At 38.2% G+C, this 20,593-nt stretch overlaps 2 protein-coding genes across 2 annotated transcripts in view; both read left to right on the top strand.

Moving 5' to 3' along the window:
* Nucleotides 1-885: 885 nt before the first annotated feature.
* Nucleotides 886-13,485, top strand: tap2t (transporter associated with antigen processing, subunit type t, teleost specific). Its single transcript, XM_062442449.1, has 12 exons — nucleotides 886-950; nucleotides 2,336-2,884; nucleotides 3,531-3,645; nucleotides 3,729-3,859; nucleotides 5,047-5,252; nucleotides 7,789-7,986; nucleotides 8,551-8,679; nucleotides 8,796-8,981; nucleotides 9,108-9,281; nucleotides 11,490-11,649; nucleotides 11,975-12,111; nucleotides 13,268-13,485. Exons 2-12 carry the CDS (start codon nucleotides 2,380-2,382, stop codon nucleotides 13,460-13,462), a joined length of 2,136 nt encoding a protein of 711 aa, XP_062298433.1. The 5' UTR covers nucleotides 886-950; nucleotides 2,336-2,379; the 3' UTR covers nucleotides 13,463-13,485.
* A 2,358-nt stretch (nucleotides 13,486-15,843) lies between these two features.
* acsf2 (acyl-CoA synthetase family member 2) overlaps nucleotides 15,844-20,593 on the top strand; it is a 32,984-nt gene continuing 28,234 nt past the window's right edge. Inside the window, exons 1-2 of the mRNA XM_062442454.1 lie at nucleotides 15,844-16,410; nucleotides 19,772-19,967. Coding sequence (XP_062298438.1) covers nucleotides 16,286-16,410; nucleotides 19,772-19,967 — 321 coding nt within the window. The 5' untranslated portion in view covers nucleotides 15,844-16,285. The remainder of the gene's footprint in view (nucleotides 16,411-19,771; nucleotides 19,968-20,593) is intronic.

The raw sequence follows: 20,593 nt of genomic DNA, 5'->3' as shown, positions 1-20,593 counted from the left end.
AAGTTAAGTCAGTTTGTATTTATATAACCTAATCTCACAAATCACAAATTTACCTCAAGGGGCTTTATAATCTGTACAGCATACATTCTTTATCCTTAGACCCTCAAAGCAAATAAGGCAAAACTCCCCCACACCATTATTATGTGCAAAAATGCATTTAAAAGTAAAACTTTAAAGTATTAAACTTATATGAGTTAGTCATATCAAGTGGATATCTGCCACATTTACTGTCTTTTTAGCATCAAATTCCCTCTTTGTGTTTCCCTGTTGAGCTGTGGTGGAAGAGTAGTAACAAAAAGGGGGAATTTGGCTCTAAAAAGAATGTAATATTGAAAGATATCCATGTCCAGGTGAAAATGTTAAACAATATAATTAATACATGTCTGAATGCTAATTTTTGTAATAAACACAGGTCAAATTTGTACATTTGCACATATAAAATGTGTATCAGTTTCACACAAATGAGAAAGATCATGCATTTTATTTCCAATATTGTGTACTGTGGGTCACATTAGGAAAAGTCGGGCTAAAAGTAATGTGTATTAGGTGTTTTTACAGCTGCCTATTGTAAAAATAGTTCAAATTTGACCCTCAACAAATAGCCCTATTATTTAAACCATAGCTTGTACAGTCTATGGTCTTTATTTTGTATTTTCATAGGACGGCGAAGTCAAGACCCTCTTTTCTCCGCCTCTGATTGGCTCACTCTGACTTTGTCACTCTAACGCTAACCAATCACGCTCCTGATGCTCATCGAAGGCAACGAGTACCAGCCAATCAGAGGCAGAGTAAGGGCAGTTCCTGACCTCACCATCCTAGGAAATATAAATCGGCGTACACTACCGACATCAAGTGGTCATAATGTGGAAAGAGTCTCAAATGAAAGTGAAACTAAACATAAAATAGCAGATAGCAGCTAATTTAACGTTGACTGAACGGCGGGACACACGGTAAGACACAAATTATATACGATAACGATACATTAATGGACATATTAATGTGTTACAGGTTGGTCCAGTTAAATGTTAAATAACTGCATGGACAGTATTGACCTAACATGTTTTTATGAAGTGATATTAAAGTTTAACACCAGCTAGCTCACTACAGGTGGAAGTGCAAACAAAAAGCTTCACAAAAGGGTAGCTTGTGATCCAGTCTAACATTATGAAGTTATGCGAGTTTATTTAAATGATGTTAAATGTTATAATGCTGCAGGTATGGTTGATATTTGTCCAGGTGCAATGCAGGGAAACATCAGCTAATGACATCTAGTTAATGGGGTTTATATTTCCAACCAAGACTCAAAACAGAAGGTATCAGAGCCTGTGGTGTGGTTTCTACTTTTAAAATGTGTCACTTAATACTTCTGCAGTATTATATTTATCTGATAGCTGTACTTACTGTGAACACCAACATACCTACAAACAGCTGTAGAAGAAGCACTTATCTAAGTAAAGGCACCATTACACTAAAGTGAAAGTCCTGCATGAACATCATACTTTAGTAAAAGTACTGCAGTATTATGAGTGATGTAGTATGCAGTATTACAGTAAAAGTAGTGGTTTGGTCCCTCTGACTGATATATTATTATATATGACATCATTAGATTATTAATAGTGAAGCATCAGTGTTAGAGCAGCATGTTACTGTTGTACCTGCTGGAGGTGGAGCTAGTTTACATTACTTTATATACAGTTCGCTAGTTTACTCCAGTGGTTCCCAACCTAGGGGTCGGGGCCCCTCCAAAGGGTCAGCAGATCAATGTTAGGGGTCATAGATGATTAATGGGTTAGGAAAGAAGAAAAAACAAAGTTCTGATACACATGAAACAATGTGAGAATTTTAGAGGGAAAAATCACTATTTGGTGGAGCTGTTAACTCATAGACATCTGAAATGTGAGCCTGACTACACACTTCTTTAAAAGCTTGTTATATTATCCATTGTGTCAAATCTTTATCTGAAAAATAACTAAAGCTGTCAAATAAATGTAGTGGAGTGGAAGTATAAAGTACAAGTACCTCAAAATTATACTTGAGTACTGTACTTAGTAAAGGTATTAAGTCACTGTTCACCACTCCCAGAAAAACATAATGATCAACTCAGGAAATATAATGTATTGTTACAAATTAAAAACTTGACAGTATATAAATTAAGTAAAATTAACATACATTTTGCTCCTAATACTTCTATACTTCTGTTTAAGTTTAATCATGATTGCAGGACTTTTGCTTTACTTGCATTGCGGTACTTGATGCAGTACCACTGGTGTGAAGTGATCATTAGGATGATCCATGTCATCAGTACACTGTCTAACTTTAATATTTGTGATTTCAGGATCAGATCCATCTTCTTGCAGTCTTTCCGTCCACCAAAGGAAAATGAGGGAAGTGGCAGCATGTGGATTATTCATCCTTTTTTTCGACATGGTGCTGTCTTTGGCACAGTGGGCTGGACTGGTGCTGCTGGAGTGCTCCAGCTGTGGTGGACTGGCAGGCGTTTGGGCCTTGGGGGCAGTAAAATGGGCCTCTCTGCATGTTTTCATGTCTTTCCTGACTGATGGAAATCCAGAGGCTGTGCTCCGCAGGTTGGTGGCGCTCCTCAGCCTTCTCTCTCCTGCGTTAGAGACTGTGCGGACACTCATGGCGCCTCCCTCGGAGCCTTACACCGGATCAACTCCTGATTTCAACATGCTGCTCCTGGTCCCCTCGTCCTCGTTACTGGCCTGTGTGGTTTGGGAAAAGGGTCTCTGTGGTGGTGAAAAGTCGAAAAGGAACGACCAAGACCTGGATAGTAGCAAGCTGCTTACAAGGGTGTTGAAATACTTCAGACCAGACGTCCTTTACCTGATTGCAGCTTTCAGTTTCCTCATCTTAGGTGTCATCTGTGAGTGTGAAACATTGACCGTATATTTTATTGCACACCAGGTGATAGCATTTTACATAGCATCTGCTGTATAGTTATACATTTATAAACTAATACAGAAACTGTTGAAGGACAAGGACGACATTATTCTGTATTTTCCTTTCTGTCAACAAATCCCAAAAGACCAAAACCAACAATGAGTTCATACAATTTTTTTTTTTTTTCTCCATGTTAGTAAATGGTGCGTTTGTTGGGGATTATCTCCAGCTGCGGACTCATATACTTTTAATGTTTTAGTGAAGGAAAACCTCATTGACCAAGATAAGCAACAACAACAATGAATACAGACAAACAGCATTAAACAAATACCACAAAAATATGTCTTGTTAATAGGATTAATTTGTTGTTGGTTTTTGACTTTTTCATGGAATTTGTTGACATTAATTCAATTACAGATTATCACCTTATTTGTCCTATTAGGTGAAAACCTTGAAAAACATGATTCTCTTCTGGCTTCAAATAGCTCTGATATTATGGAGGCAACAACAACGTGATATTTGTTAAGAAGTTTAGAGATAACTTTAGTAAAAAGTAGGATTAAACTCGGTACAGTATATTCGTTATCATTCCTCTTCACCTAATCAGTGTCATTGATCTCTCCTAACAGGTGATACATTTATCCCGTTGTATCAGGGGAACGTAATCGATATGCTAGGAGGTAAAATTCTTCATGCAGATTTTTACTATGCAATTGGACAACTGGCTCTCATCTCTCTTGGAAGGTAATGAAACCAAACATATTTTTCCTTCTCCTTTGTGTTTTTCGCTAATCCGTCACTAATCTTCAATGTGTCCATGTTAACAGCGCTCTGTTCTCGGGCTTGAGAGGAGGTATATTCATGTGCACTTTGGCTAGACTGAACAAGAGACTGAAGCATCTGCTGTTCCACACGCTCCTGCAGCAGGAAGTGCAGTTCTTTGAAGAGAACAACCCCGGTGAGAAGGAAGAACTGTTATTATATTTCAACAAATTATAACAATGGTGGATAAGGAAATCTCTTTTAGATGGTGCACTACATGGCCATTAGTATGTAGGCACATAAACAGTACATCCATATGTGATTGTTGAACATGAAGCACTTTTCCACTTTTCCGAGAAGACTTACCAAAATATTTTGGAACCTCGCTGCAGGGATTTGCTCCCGTTAAGCCACAGGAGGCATCAGTGAGGTCCAACACTGGCTCCCAGAAGGATTTGGGTTGAGATCAGAGCTCTGTACAGGCCAGTCAGGTTCTTCCCAACTAAACTGTAAAAGCCATTTCTTTATTGGCTATGAGCACAAAGGCGTTGTCATGGTGAAACAGGAAAGAGCCGAGCGAAGTTGGAAGCTCACTGTTGTCTAAAATATTACCACATGCCGGAGCGGTAAAATTTACTTTCACTGGAACTGAGGAGTCTGAATCATAAAAAACAGACTTAAAAAATACACTTTGGCCAACGTGTGAACCCAACATGTGTTGTTATTAGAGCTGCAATGAATAATTGATTAATTGGCAACTATGTTGATCATTGATTCCCCAAAATGTCTTTCTTACAGTTTCTCAAATGTGATGCTTTGCTGTTTTTCTTTCTTTTTATATAATAGTACATTAAATAGTTTGGGGTTTTGGACATTACCTTTTGTTGTAGGATAATTATAACAGGCATTATCTTTATTATCTGACATTTTACAGACTAAACATTGAATTGATTAACCGAGACAATAATCAGCACATTCATCGATAATGAAAATAAAAATAATTTTTAGTTTGACTGAAAACTGAGCATTTTTTGAGCTATTCTTTTGCATAATAGTCATTTTTTAAAGCAAAAATGCTGAAAATTAGCTTGTTTCAGCTTCTTGATGTGATGGTTTAACATTTATTTTATTACATATAATATCTCAGGGTTATCTGTAATATTTTCCTAATATTTATTCATGGCTTATTAATGATTTAGAACCATTAATAAAGCCTTTCAAGCACAAAATATAAACCCCTCATGAAAGGTATTTAAAATACGAGACTAGTTTGATAAACATCGACTTTCACTCCACAATCTGTAACACATATTTAAAAGATAATGAGCCTTAAAGTCCAGGCAATGTTGTTGAACTTGTCTTTTCCTCCCTTTTAACACCCAGGACGTCTCTCCTCCCGCCTGCACTCTGACGTGGACAGGATGGGCCGCACGGTCGCACTGAACGCCAACGCACTGGTTCGCAGCACAGTGAAAACCTGCCTCATGCTCGCTGTGATGTTACGCCTGTCCTGGGAGCTCACTGTGCTCACCTGCATAGAGATGCCGCTCCTGGCTTTAGTGCAGAACAGATACATCACTGTGTCCAAGGTAGGTGTGGTGAGACATGGCTCTCTTTAAAAATACATACTGTTCATATTCTGACTCGTAATTAGTCTCTACACCAATTCACATTCATGCATTCACTGTCAGTCATTAATAAATGTTTGATTAAACCTTAATGAAGCTGTCAGAGAGCATTTTATTTATTTATAGGGGGGAAAAAGACCAGGAGAACATTTTATAGAATATAACGAATACAACAACATGTTTGAAAGGTGTTAAATTTTGTACATTTGCCTACACAAAAATGTTTATCACATTAGAAAAAGTCTAAATAACAATAAATAATAAGTAGTACACAAGCAATAAAAAACAATAGTAGTGAAAAATATAGTTAAAAAAATAGTAATGAACACGAGTAATGTCCGAATGATCATATACCTGAGTCTGATATTGATATTGCACAGATTTTAAAGTAAAAGAAATATATTACTTACTTACATACTGAAATATTATACTTGAAATACTGATATTAAACAGTAATGTACCTAACCCTAACCCTAATCACTATGCAGCTTGTTAATGATTCCCAAGCTAAACAGTCACATCATTGTTTATAATGTGTGTAGTGAGGTCAGCCTGATTACATTTAGTTTGGTGCCAAACTAGGTCTTTATAAACAGCGTTATGTAAAGTTAATAGCTCACACGGTATCAGCAGGTGTGTAATTTAAAGAGGTTTTAGAAGGACTCGAACTTGGTGAACCCTGCAGACACTAAACCCTAATCTATGTGCAACGCAGTTATTTTAATCAGAATAGGAAGCAACATACTGCGAACCATAACTGAGCCGACTATAGTTCTGTCAACCTCCAGTAAGAGGAGCTCTAACACTAAAAAAACACTGCTTTGGCCTTTGGAGGCTTTGTCTCCTTGTTTTCCTTACCTGTGTCTTTTGCTCTACAGATTCAGAGTTATTTAAGAGTTGGTTTTGTTATTTATTTTGTCCTCTCCTGCATAAAACTGCGTCATTGTGTTGTTCTTTTAATGATTCTTTGTGAGAAAAGGCCTCCATCTTGTGACCCTATCCCATGGTCCAGACATGTAAAGAATAGAGGAGATTGTTGTCAAATGTATTACACAAGCAGTACAGAAAGCCAGAAATTCCTGCAGCTCCTTCAGTGTTGCTGCCAGCCTCATAGCAGCCTCTCTGACCAGTTTTCTTCTTGTCTTTTTAACAAAGAATGTCCAGTTGGCAATAACGTCACTGTTGACCCATATTTTATCCGCTTGTTGATGACTGTCTTCACTGTGCTCCATGTAGGGCTGGGCGATATGGACCAAAAGTTATATCTTGATATTTTTTAGCTGAATGGCTATATACGATATATACTGATATTTTTTCCATATAGGAAGGGTTTTTTTTTTACTCTGGTAGCTTTAATTGCATTTAAAAGAGTAAAGAAATAACAAAGAGTGTAGTTGTCAACTCCAGTTTTCACCTGGTTCACTTTCTCTGTGTGAGCAAAACACACTCAGCTCCACCTGAGATTAAACATACGGCTCTTTAACAGAGATCATCATCATAACCATAAAGAAGGTCTCTCATTAAGCCTTTGATTGTTTACAACCAACCAACCAAAAGCAGCATAATGTTGCGGCTATGTGCTTTTCAACAGCACGCCGGCGTTTCGTAACCGCTGTAAAACAATCCAAAAATAACATTTTATTGATCTGATTCACCGGCTTTCTTTCTGCCAGCACTCTCTCTCTTCATTAACTCTCTACCTCGCTCGACCACATCTAACACAACAGCGTCTTGTAGCCGCTTACTGACGGAGCAACTCTGACCCCCAATTCAGTGTCCGGACCTTTTATACAGAACAGCGAGGCGGAATAAAGTAGCAACAGAACAGAACTTTATTTGGGGTTAATCAGAGTCACTTTAATTGATGGCAGGTGTGTACTGACTACATTTTAACGTGAGTTTGAATGTGGTGTGGTTAATTCTGAACAGAGTTACATAACCCATTATAAGAGGGTGTGCACCCTTATGCAACCACGTTATTTAACTTTGTTTACTTTTAATTCCCCCCTAAAAGATTTCAGTTTGTTTTTCATTTGATTTTATACAGGTTTATAGTCACATTAAAGGTGGAATCATTTCTGAAATGATTTATTTTTATGTCTTTTTTTTTATATCACAATAACCTGGCATTACAACAGGAGTGTGAGGAGACTTTTTGTGCATATAGTAAAACCATCAAGGACAAAACCATCAATCAAAAATCCTCCACTGTACCAAACAAAAAGAAAAAAGCAGCAAAGGAAGAACTGAATTCACCTAAAATGACAAAACATAAAAAGAAGTCATTTCGTGCATTTTACAGTAATTAGATAAAAGATATATGAGGTTTGTGCAGAATGTTATTTCAGCTCCACTAGACTTTAACTTGAAGAGTGACATGAAATATAAGAAACTGAGGAAATGACACATCAAGAAGAAGACTTGAACCTGTCAATCTGCTCATGTGCAGCTTTTCACTGAATCACTCTCTTTTCTTTTAAAAAAACAAAAAAAACAGGAGATGAAAGAACAGATCCAGGACTGCCACGCTCAGAACAAAGAGCTGGCCCATCAGACGGTCAGCGCCATCCGAACGGTCCGCAGCTTTAAAGGAGAGGAAGGTGAACTGAAGAGATATAACGCAGCTCTGGAGGAGATGGGATCTGTCAAGAGGCGTTCAGGAATCTACAGTGCGGTCTTCCTCTTAATACGAAGGGTAAGTAAGAAGTGGTGTAGATTTAATCAGTTAACAACTTTTAATTCATTGTGATGTCATAAATATGGAAGTCAAAGAACAGATGAGAAATTAGTCACATTACAGTTTAAATTTCACTCTTTTTGTTGCATCATAGGTTTATTATATTTGAACATAGTTCTGATTTTATTTTTATTTAGTTTTCATTGTGGAGAAAGGTTAACTACATTGACTAACCAACTGACTAACTATCATAACTAACATTGCGTGTCATAGCTTCCATAGATGAAATGAACACTGCTGTAGAGGAACCAGAATGAAAATGCAAATATGCATCCCTCTTTTTCCCCATTTTTATCCAAACTACTGCCTCTAGTATTTCCTCATTTTTACTTTCTGTGAGTATTTTTTTGGCCTTTCTAACATTTCATCTATTAATATCTTTCTTGGCAGGAATAGGCTTCCATTTATTTGTCCTCCTCATATCATGTTTCTATTTGACTCTAGTGTTTTTAGAAGCATTTTTTTGTGTTTTAGTGTGTTTCTAAGTTGACTAATCTCTATCTCTGTACTCTTCTCACTCAGCTGGTCAGTCTGGGGATAAGGATCCTCATGCTGGTACAGGCCCGCAGTCTCATCTCCGCGGGTCAGCTCAGCATCGGTAGTCTTGTGTCCTTTTACTTGTACCAGAAGCCCATGTCAAACAATTTAAGGGTGAGAAGACCTACAAATATTTCACACTGCAGAATCTCCTATTTGTTGTGAAACACTGTATTTATATAATCCCCCTTTTTAAAGATAGTTTTTTTCCTTCTTTTTGTTGGTCACAGGAGATTTTGTATTGCGTTGGAGAGACGGTGTCGACAGTTGGGGTCATTTCCAAAGTGTTCAGCTATCTTGACAGAACACCAAAGTGTAAGAAAGCAGGAGAGTTGGCACCTGAGAAGCTGAAGGGAAGAATTATTTTCCAAAATGTCACTTTCACCTACCCTTCTCAAGATAAACCTGCTCTGAAGGTAACTGTTTGACAGACACTATCACACCGTGTCCTACACTATCATTGTGTTTAGACGAGGTGTTAAACATTAATCCTGAAGTGGAGAAGGGATAATTTTGTCATTACAGTGTTTGTTTCTGTGCAGTCACTTTCTTTTGAGCTGAAGCCAGGGAAGATGACGGCCCTGGTGGGTCCATCGGGCAGCGGAAAGACTTCCTGTGTGAGCCTCCTGAAGAGGCTCTATGAACCTCAGGAGGGACAGATCCTGCTGGATGGAGAGCCGCTGCACCATTACCAACACAAATACTTCCATCAAAAGGTAAAGTCGGCTCGGTGGAAGGAGGCTTAAATCACTGCACCGAATAAAATCATATAGGAATAGGAGCCTGACCAATATATTGATTGATATTGGTTCATTGCAGGTTTATTGTGTTGTTTCGGTGTATATGCCAAGGAACTGAAATACAGAGAAATACTAAAGATGTTTTGAAACAGCGTCATAGTTGTTAGGAAAAGGCAAACTTTCAAAAAAAGTTTTATCAAGTAGTGTTAGTTGTTATTTAAAGAACATTTCTGCAATAGTTTTTCCCCCCAAGTTGTCAGAGCTCTGAAAACCCTCCGTATGCTGCCATCCATCCCCCCTCCGACACTCTGAGATGATATTACATCTGGTCACAAATGCACCAGCACTTTAATATTCACCACTACCTGTCCACCGTAAACACATTAGCACTTTATTTTAAAGGCTGCTCTTTTTATGATTTTAGTACAGAGGTAGGAAGTCTTACTTACGTCAGTCTGTCCCATTCATCTCATGAACACCATGAGGGAATTCCTTCCGATTTGGCACAAACTTCCACTTTGATTCAGTGATTCATTTGGTGGTCAAAAGCCAGTGACAGTGACAGTCACTGTGACCTCGTACAACACATTATTGGCAGTAACACAAGAAGTTTGACACGTGTCAGGACAAACTGTTGAACTGAAGTTGAACTTTTATAACATCACTCTGACATCATAATCAAAAGCACTTTTATGGCCATTATTTAACACCATAACTCAGGAACAGAAAGAGAGATTGTGACTATATTTCACATTTGGTCAGAGACTGAAGAGAGAAATCTAGTTACTGACCTGCTGCATGTGTACACAGATTCACAGTAACCATGACTACAGTGCATATAAGCACCGTCCCCTGATTACCCATGTAGCCTGGTTACAACTGTCTATCCAAGGCTCATACTGATGCCAGTGTTGCACTAATGTCACCTTTAAGTCATATATTATATATATTGTGATTACGAGCAGCCAAGTGGAACAAACTGTTCATGTTAGAGTTTATGATATCAGGAATTTACATTTCCACTCATGCATAAAGAAATACGGACGTGGCAAAATATTTGCGTAATAGATAACAGCTACAGTACATTTAAATAAAATCCTATATTAACTAATAAGATTCAGTTATACTCTGACTTACTTTACTATGTTTGTGTTTGGTTGTTAACTAATTTCTACAAACGTTATAACAGGAGCAGGAACAGGCAAGCGAGAGCACATTTCCCCAGTGTTAGCCTCCCTTCGCTGGCTGTTTTAGGATACAAATCATTAAATGGGCTAGCTCCAACATACCTCTCTGATTTTATGAAGTCTCTTAGTTGTGCCTAGATTTATGTTGAAGCACAGGGGAGACAGGGGAGATCCATCACTGCCTGTTTTTAAATCATCTCTTAAAACACATTTTTATTCCTTGGCTTTTAACTCAGTGTGGGAGTTTGTCTTTTCTGTCTGTTACACCAGTTTTTGTATATTCTTGCCGTGTTGCTTTTAGGTTGTTGGTTGTTCAGCACTTTGGTCAACTCAATAAATCAGATTTTAGTTATAACAGCAACAAATTATTTAGTGTATTTACTCAGAAGAAGAGGATTTCCTTTGACATTGTGTGAGTGCAGCTTGAGATGCTATGAGATGTTTGATCTGTTGATTCCTAAGTCACATTTTTATCAATCTTGTTGGAAGGTAACACAATGTCTAAAGACTTTCGGCCTCAAGCTTTCTTCAGTGAGCTTCTAAGCGCGAGAATGTAAATACTGAAATGTTTTTGAGCTGTTTAAGCCCGGTTTGTGTCTAAATGTCTAAAATATTTTGAGCTGCTGAACCAGTTTTGTGAGCAACAGTTGATTCAGTCAGATGCAATCAGCTGAAATCTTACACAAGGAGCAGCTGGTTAAAAACATGTCCTTCAGTCAGGAGGCTTTGTGCAAAACAATGAATTATACCTCAGTTTACTTCACGTTGGATGGGAGAAATACAAACCTGCAGAGCTCTGAGGGTTTGTTATTGTAGATTAATGTAAATTAAAAATCTTAATTTGCAAGTTTAAGTGTTTATTTTGGTATGTTTCACTTCACCACATTTCATTCACATTTGCTACAACATCAAATGTGCACCATACTTACTCTGTAAATTGTGATCCTGTCTACCAGCACTGCACCAATACTAATATGTGTTTGTTTGTTTTTTTCAGATGGCCCTGGTATCCCAGAATCCTGTGCTGTTTTCTGGCTCACTGAAATACAACATTGTTTACGGCCTGAAGGACTGCGCCATGCAGAAGGTGAAAGAAGCCGCGACGAAGGCCAACGTAGACGCCTTCATCTCCGAGCTGGATAATGAATATGACACAGGTGAGCAGGTGACACACACACACAAAGAGTGAAGGTTGGTGAGGTTGTGTTTCCCATTTCAGGGAGGAGGAGATTGATCCACCACTGATACTGTGACAAGGTTGGAAAAGTAGTTAAATGTTTACTTACACTTGGAAATTTGGCCTGAAATAGTAAAAATGTATATATGTTATCAAAGTGAATGTCTAGAAAACCGCTCATTTTGCAGTTTAGATTTCTCAGGCCTTCGCTGTCTGTCCTGAATGTTATTTCTTCTACATGTTTTTGAAATTAAACAATATTGAATAATCCCATGATCGCTGTGTTCGTTTCTTTGCGTTCACAGACGTTGGAGAATGTGGCGGCAAACTTGCAGATGGAGAGAAGCAGAGCATCGCCATCGTCAGAGCTCTGGTTCGAGATCCGCAGGTCATCATACTGGACGAGGCCACCAGCAAACTGGACGTCGGCGCGCAGCATACCGTAAGTACAATATGGTGACACAGAGTAACAGGAGCTCACGATTATTATATTTATCTGTAAGAATGATCACATTTACACTAGATGCAATCAGAATGTGTCAGTCATTATCCTCACGTTATGAGGATAATGACATCTGATCTGATTTAGTATTCATAAGTTAGCTCAAGTTAACCCGTATTGTGATTGGGTCCCAATATGCAGATTAGGAACGTGTCATGTCCCACATCACGGGAAGAAGACTCCCAACATCTCATCATTTAATAGCCCCCCCACACATTCAGCAGCTCCATCCCTCCTCACTACATGGACCTTTATGCCTTTAATTGACAGTCGGTGTAGAGAGACAGGAAATAAAGGAGGAGAGAAGGGTGTGTCAATCAACAAAGGTCCCTAAAAATAACTGCTGTTTAATTGTTAATTTTTAATTCAATAAGAAGTGTTTGCAAATTAACACAATAATTATTAATTTGAGTCCAAATTGCATGACCATTTCATAAAAAATCACCATTGTAGTCTAGTTGTAATTTGGTGAATCTGATAGCGTCAAAGTTTCTGGCACGACTTCAGTATTTCCAACATGCATGAAGAAGGGAAAAAGCCTAGAAGTAATAAACTCTAACAACACTTACATAACATCCTTTCATCGGGTAACACTTTGGTTTTACAATAAAGTTGTTGTTGTTTTTTTAAAGCACTTTATTTCTAGTCTTTTTTCAGCTTACAGAACATTTAACAACAATTCAACCCTGCCCCCCCCCCTCACGAGGCCAAAAGAAAAATGAATACATTAAATTTTAAAAAGTAAATAGAAATACAATAATGTACATATATATATATATATATATATATATATGAAAACATATAGACACACTCATACACTAAAATAATAATATACACACATACATATGCATATGTACACATAAACATACATACACCCACATTAAAAGAAAATAGTTTAATAAATAGCATATGAACTCTCAATAATGTTAATAAAGCTGTTTTTTATACTACAAGTGTTGCCAGTGTTGTAACCTCCTCTACCTGATAGCGCTTCATTGATGCATTTAGATGTGTTTTTTTTTCCCCATTTCCAGACAAAATATCCAGATACGGATCTCAGTAATTTGATGTTTCTGTGCTGGTTTCTGTGTCTCAGGTGCTGCAGGAGGTTCTGTCGTGTGGTCGGACGGTTCTGGTTGTGGCTCATCAGCTGAAGACTGTGGAGAAGGCAGATCACATCATCTTCATGGAGAAGGGAATAGTCGTGGAGGAGGGGACGCACAAACAGCTCATGGCCAAGAAAGGACGCTACCATCGTTTGAAAGAGGAACTGTTCTCTCAAACCAGCTGAGAAAAAAAAAGGCTTTAAACTTAGTGAATGAAATGTGTAAATATTACTTTTTAAATGGTTACCTGCTTGTTTTTATGTATGATCTGAGGATATTCTTTACATGAAGGAGTAGGATCATCCATTTTGATATGTGTCAAATATGAGTATTATTTGTATTTTTACTTGTCTGTTGAAATGATTTAAGAGTTTGATATCACCTAAGTGACCAGAGAGCACTCCAATGAAAAATGACTGCTGTCGCCATGACAACAGCCACAGAGTCAAAGTTTGACCCTCTAATGCTCCAGTGAGTTTATGAATTATGAGTTTTGTTTTAATTCACTTTTATTCTCAGTCATTTTGATTAATTATTTGTTTCTAATATGGTCTGAAATTTCTTCTCTAATAAAAAAGAATCCATGATCGTGCAAATATTTCTTATTTCAATGTTTTCCTGCTGGACAAAACATGTCTCGTACTTGACTGTAAAGTCCATTTTCAATGTTTGTACACTGGAAGCTTCATGTTTGCACATCACACTTGTTTTAAAGTTGCATAATAAACCAGGATTAGCTCCAATCTAGTCTGTGAAAACAAACCACATAAACATTTTAATTTTTATTTAAAATTGGTTTTAGTATTTTCAAGGGCTTTTTTTTTACAATTAAAAAAAAAAGATTAAATTTGACCCATTTTTCACATTTAGAGCAGTAAAAACAACCAACAAACACCTTTCTTTTAACTTTCTTAAAGTTTACAACTTTTCCTTTAAGTGACCCAGGATATATCAGGAAAAGGAAATATTCACTTTTTTTTGTTTTGTGCTGTTGGTATTGCCACGTAGGGGATAGCAGGTGAACCCAAGTGCAGGCACTCAGTCAGGACACAGTGACATGACAGAAACAAAGTATTTATTGTAAAGGTTGGAGAAAGGCAAATGTCTCTTCATGCTCTGTAGACCTGGGGAAACTTGGGCTGGAAGTTAGGAAGTGTGTTGGATCTATGGAAAGGAAGCAGGGCTGATAAGACGAGAGGATCAGATGGAAGTGCAGGAAACAGGAAACAGGAAATAGGGTTAGAACAAGAGTATTTCTAATCATTGTGAAGGCACAAAAGATTTTAAGTTATCTTACAAAGTCCCTGAGAACAGAATCCTTCCGCTGGGTCCGTAATTGGCCAGTTTGTTAGAAGTTAGAAATGGGGTTTTATTTACCCGCAAAAAACTTTTACAAAACCAGGACAAACTTAATAATAGGCCTATAAAAGATAACTCCCAAAATACTCAATATGACAACAGAGAAGCTGTGACGTTAACAGAATGACATGAGGGAACACATATCACTGACTTGGCCAAACCACATGACACATAAGGGGTAAACAAATGAGCGCCAACTACAACTTAATAAAAGGCAAACCAACTAAACCCAAATCCCAGCCCATGACACATCAGCCTGATGAGCTTTCTCCAGTTAGGATTAAATCCTGCAGAAAGCTAATAATGTGTTCAGGGTCAAATTTAACCCAATTTTACATTTCTTTTAGCTGGACTTCTCCCCAAATGTAACCAACAATGTACAAATATGAAAATAAAATGCAACTTATACAAATTGTACATATGCAAATGCACAAGTTTGACCTGTGTTTATTTAAAAAAAAAAAAAAAAAAATTATAATTCAAAAATCAGCATTCAAACATGTTGTATTCATCATATTCTATAAAATTGATTGATTGATTGATTGATTGTGAGTGCGTCTTTTTACTCCCCATAAATGAATAGAATAAACTCTATTTGCTCTCTTACAGCTTCAGGAAGGATTAATCAAACACTTATTATTGACTAATGGAAAATGTATGAATGTGAATTGGTGTAGAGTCTAATCATGAGTCAGAATACTGCAGAACTGCATGTAAGGGTTAAGAGTCCTCAGCCTTTGGCCTCACCTTTCATGGTAACTCAAAGAGAAAGAAAGAAGTAATCAATATAAGAGACAATTGTGCAGAGCCCTACATTGTTAAGAAGTGTGCAGTGCACTTCACTCAAACAATCTAAGTTAAACAAACTGTGTAGTGTCGTTTTGTTTAATGTTCAGAGTGGAAGTGCCTTTCTCTATCTTTCAACGTTAGTCTTTTTAGTGTCAAAGTCCATCTTTGTGTTACTGTACTTCCATCACAGCTCAACAGGGAAACACAAAGAGGGAATTTGATACTAATGAGTCTGTAAATGTCCACTTGATATGACTAACTCAGACTGTTTTACAGCAACCGTTAAATGCATCTTTGCTCAAAACAAGCACAGTAGACTTTGACCCACATCACTTACATTGAAAGCACATTCTGAGGAGATCTTTTAATGTTCAGTATGGATAGGAAGAAGGATTACAGCAATAAAAATAAGGCACCTAACTGTTATTTTAAAAAAGACTTGTGTATCTATCCTTCACCCTTACATCCTGTTTGGATTTTCCACCCTCGGAGTATGTTTGGAATCAATTTTGACCCGGTACAAGACTCCCCTCGTAAAAAGTGTCTATACCAAATTTTTTTTAGGGTAAAAGACATTTGTGTGTTGTTGTTTTTATTTTTTTTAATTTTTTTACAGCTGTCAAATTTGACAGGTTAAGAAAACCTGTGTATCAATCCTTAAATGGTGTTAGATGTTTGGCGCCACCTACAGGACATTTCTGCATCATGAAAACAAGTAATGATCAAGGTTCGAGCTCGGGGCAGCCAATAGTCAGTCACCACTCTTTCCCAGAAGAAAAGCACCACTTTCCCTCTGCACTTCCCCTCAGTGTGCAATCACTCAACCGGAGGGGCGAGGTGACCTGCAGCAGCTGGACACGATGATCTCCAACACGGCTCTTTGTACCAGATATCTGCGGATCAACTGTGCTGCTTTCTCCAGAGCTGCAGAGGTTTCACGGAGACCATTGGCACGCCGTCCATTACCATTACCAGCAGCAAGTCGGTGAGTTGTATACACTAGATTAAAATATTTCCAAAAATAAGTTAAAAAGAAAAAGAAAAAAGAAGAAGCTTGAGACCACTTCCCCAAAGTTCCCCAGAGTTTTGGACACTATACCTCCAAGAGAAGTGAAGTCAATAGGCTATTCTCCCACTCACAATTAAAGCTCATGAATCAGATGTTAGGCTATTATTAGTATTACTATTATTTATAGACCACATCTGTTAAAAAAACGACAAATCCAACATGGGAAACTCACTTTTGCCAGTTTCTTCTGTAACACATCGTTTGGCTTTCATCGGGTATCAGTGAAGGAATCAAAGTTGCTGCTTCAGTGTTATTCGCAGGAAAAAGGAGGTGGGACATAAGAAAAAACAGTGCTGTGTTTTTGCAGCAAACACAATGCATTTTATATAAAATAAACCAAAAATGCATGTATAATTATTATTGCATTATGTTATACCTTCAACAATGAACTTTAAGCACAGATTAATTCAGTTTTGCAGCCTGCAGATTTGCACACTGACCAACAACGACTGAGACTCACAAATGAAAGTTGACAACATGAAGTGAAGTGTGTTTATGTTGGAAAGCAAGAGTTCAGTGTGACTCAGCCTGTAACAACATATTTTATCTTTTTATTTTTACTTCACTGTATTATTTGCACTTCAAACTACTTAGTTATACTCTACTAAACCACAGAGGGAAATACTGTCCACCACACTTATTTCACAGCTATGGTTACAAGCTATACTTTCCAGGAAGTGCTTAATTTAATTTACTCAAGCACTTTAAGTAAATCCAATTTTTAGGGCACTTTTATACTTCATACTTCTACCCCACTACATTTATTTGACAGATATGACACAGTGGATAATATAACAAGCTTTTTAAAAATACAACACATTGTTAAAGCAGTGTGTGGTTGGGTCACATTTCAGATGTCTATGAGTTGTTAACAGCTCCACCAAATAGTGATTTTACCCTCTAAACTTCTCACATGGTTTAATTCCAATAAATGTTCAAATGATCCAATATTTCAGCATAAATCAAAGACTGGAGAAAAAGTCTCAAAAAAACTGAAAACAGATTTGTGTATCAGAACTTTGCTTTTTCTTCTTTCCTCTCCGATTTGGTAGGTAGATGCTTTATTATTAACCCCCAAGAACATCTGCATTTGTCTCTGAGTTGTACTTGTGGCCCGCTGTGTATTATATTAAAGAGGGTTTACCTCCTTTGACCTGTTGGTCTGCATTTTATTGCTCTGTATCTCCTTCCAGAGGGGAGGGGTGATAACAGGCCATATCCAGGATGGGTTGGGTCTTTTATAATACAGCTGGCTTTCTTGCACAGTCGTCCAGTGTATATGTCATTTAGAGGTGGTAATGTGGTCCTGATGACACGTTCAGCTGCCCTCACCACCCGCTGCAGGTCCCTCCGACCACCTGCCGTACCACACAGTGCAGCAGCAGGTTGGGAGGCTTTCCATGGTGGCACGGTAAAAGTTTGTCAGTAATTGTTTCAATTTTCTGAGGAGGTAAAGTGCTAGGCATTCTTCACCTGGTGAGAAATGTGTGTGGACCACGTAAGATTACCTCAACCCTAAGGCTGAGGTTCGTGCAGGCAGGGTGGAGGAGGGTACATAAACAGCTTTTGGGGGAGGTGTCGGTTTGATGGCTGGACAGATAGTAGCTGCTAAAGCTGTAACAGGACAGTCGACACCAAAGTCTACACCAAGTCTGCATCCTCCCCACTGATGCAAACAAGGGTGATTGGTGTCTTAGTCCTCCTGAAATCCACCACCACTCCCTTGTTTTTTTTTTTTGCATGTTAAGCTACAAGAGGTTAACATGTCCACATAGTCACCAACCAGTGCTCTGTACTTCCCCTCCTGACGCCTCTTAACACATCCGATAATTGCAGAGTCATGCGTAAACTTCTGTAGGTGGCATGACTCTGAGTTGTATCTGAAGTGAGATGTATAGAGAGTGAACAGGAAGGGATACAGGACAGACAATGTTCAAAGTTTTGAAAAAGTCAGAAAAAAATGTCCTCACAGCCACTCTGTACAGATGGGAGTGGGGCAGCAGGTAAATGAGTGACCTTTCTTAGGTTCAGGGACCATGCAGGCAGGAAGTCTAACGTCTAAGTCTAAGACGTGATAATTATCTAACATTATCGTTTGATTGTGGATTTTTAGTGATGAATCTTCAGGGAATCATCAGCGATTCGGCAGCTCCCCTCAGTTTAACAGATCATTTCAGACCCAGAAGGTGTTTGAGATAAGTCATTATTTGACAAGCTGAACCCTTGAGGTGTGTGTTCTGAGCTCAGTGTTCCCAGTGTTTGATTGTGCTGTAATTTATTAATTTCTGCCTCTGTGTAAACTAACGCACGCTAATTGCTGTTTGACTGTGCCTTTAAAGAGGCACTCTGCAAACTTGTCGTCTCACTTTCACAAACTTGGGAAGCTTATTATGAAACATATGTTATAAAAGCAAAATTGTCAAAATTAATGCGGCAAGTGGATCCAGCAATCCTGACTTGTATCCTTGAAAAATCCTAGATCCTACATTTCCCAAAATTCAACGACAATAGCAATCGGTCCCTTGTCTGTTAAAAGCCTGAGTGTTTCAACTTTAGGTCTGAAATCAATTTTCAGTGTTGAAAGGAGTCATTTTATAACAAGCTGATTTTAAATCATAGTGATGCTTCACAGTTTGCTCTCAGAGTTAATACGTTTTAATGTTAGAGATTCTTCAATAAAGATAAAGGAATGTTTCTATTAGTTTTATAAACTCCATGACACAACACCATGATTTGCAGTTCAGGAACAAGTGTCCTTGAACCTTTATCATTCCCCTTATCAATTAGGCTATCAGTTCAACAACCTATTAGGTCACTTTACACTTTTCATTACAGCAAACCCTCCTCCTCCTGTTGAGCCTCTTTAGAAGAGATCTAAAGGAAATCACTGAGGATCACATCAACAGGAATCACTGAAACAATTTAACGTTGATAAAAGCAGTTATGTATACTTCAACATGATTATCAAGAGTAAAGCTTAAGTAAAGTTTTGGCTATAGGGTTAAAGGTGTAATATACGACATTTAGCCTCACTAAATGTTACACTAGCACAAGCGTCTCAGACCAAAACAAATGTGGGAGTCATTTATTCAAATAAGTGGATGGATCTACGATAGCACCTTGGGGTACTCCACAATCCAGAGTGGCAGTACAGTATGATGGATTCCTATTGCTTCCTATATTTCTTTACATTTATTCAGAACTATGTTTAATTGATATCTCTATATGACCTGTGCCATTGTCTGAAACCTCTTTCTAACTCTTGTGTACCCTGTAGTGGCATTCATGTGGACTGTCCGCCCATCATCCCGACTCTCACTAGCAGCTACGCCCATGGCACCACTTCCTCAACTTTGCTCCACACCACAGTAGGACAGACCCTGCAGAAGACTGTCGAGCAATGGCCTGACCGAGAGGCCGTGGCTTTTCTAGAAGACGGAGTCCGGAAGACCTTTGCACAGTTTTCCCAAGATGTAAGTCATTTCCTCAAAGCATATGTGTCCTGTAAATAAAAACTGCACGTTAACGTAAATCTCATTTAAGATCCGAGTTCTCTTTGTATGAAAAATCCAGTTAAGATTGGTTGTTGTTGGATGCTGAAAAGCCTCAAAGCAGTCTGCAGACTGTGACCATGTATATGTATTTTACACAAAAGTCCTACTGAGAAACTCGTTAATTGGCGAATAATCTAGAGCATGTATTGCATCTTTGTGTCAGCCATGTCAGCAGTGTAGCTCTATGGCAATTTCAGCCTGCTCGCTTATTCTTTTGGTCCTGGCTGAACTATCTCTCCAACTATCAGATTGACTGCCATGAAACGTGGCTCAGATATTTGCCTCTCCCTCACGATAACCTGCAATAGCTTTTGTAATCTCATTTTTCCAGTACTTTGGTTTATGACTGTCAGCCTCAGCTGGACTTTGTTGTGGTAATTAGAAAATGTTAGTATTCTAGGTGGCTATGGTGATCGTTGGCAGCCTACTGTAAGTACAGACTCACAGAGCCGTTGGTGTGGATTTAAACATTCAGTCTTTTCGTGTAAAAAGATACAGATGAATTTCTTCAAATATCTCCTCCTCTGTTGAGTTCAACACCTTTA

This window comes from Scomber scombrus, chromosome 21 (genome assembly GCF_963691925.1).
Source record: "Scomber scombrus chromosome 21, fScoSco1.1, whole genome shotgun sequence".
Lineage (NCBI taxonomy): Eukaryota > Metazoa > Chordata > Actinopteri > Scombriformes > Scombridae > Scomber > Scomber scombrus.
Note: the sequence above shows the minus strand (reverse complement) of the source record. Positions and strands in the feature narration are given on the sequence as shown.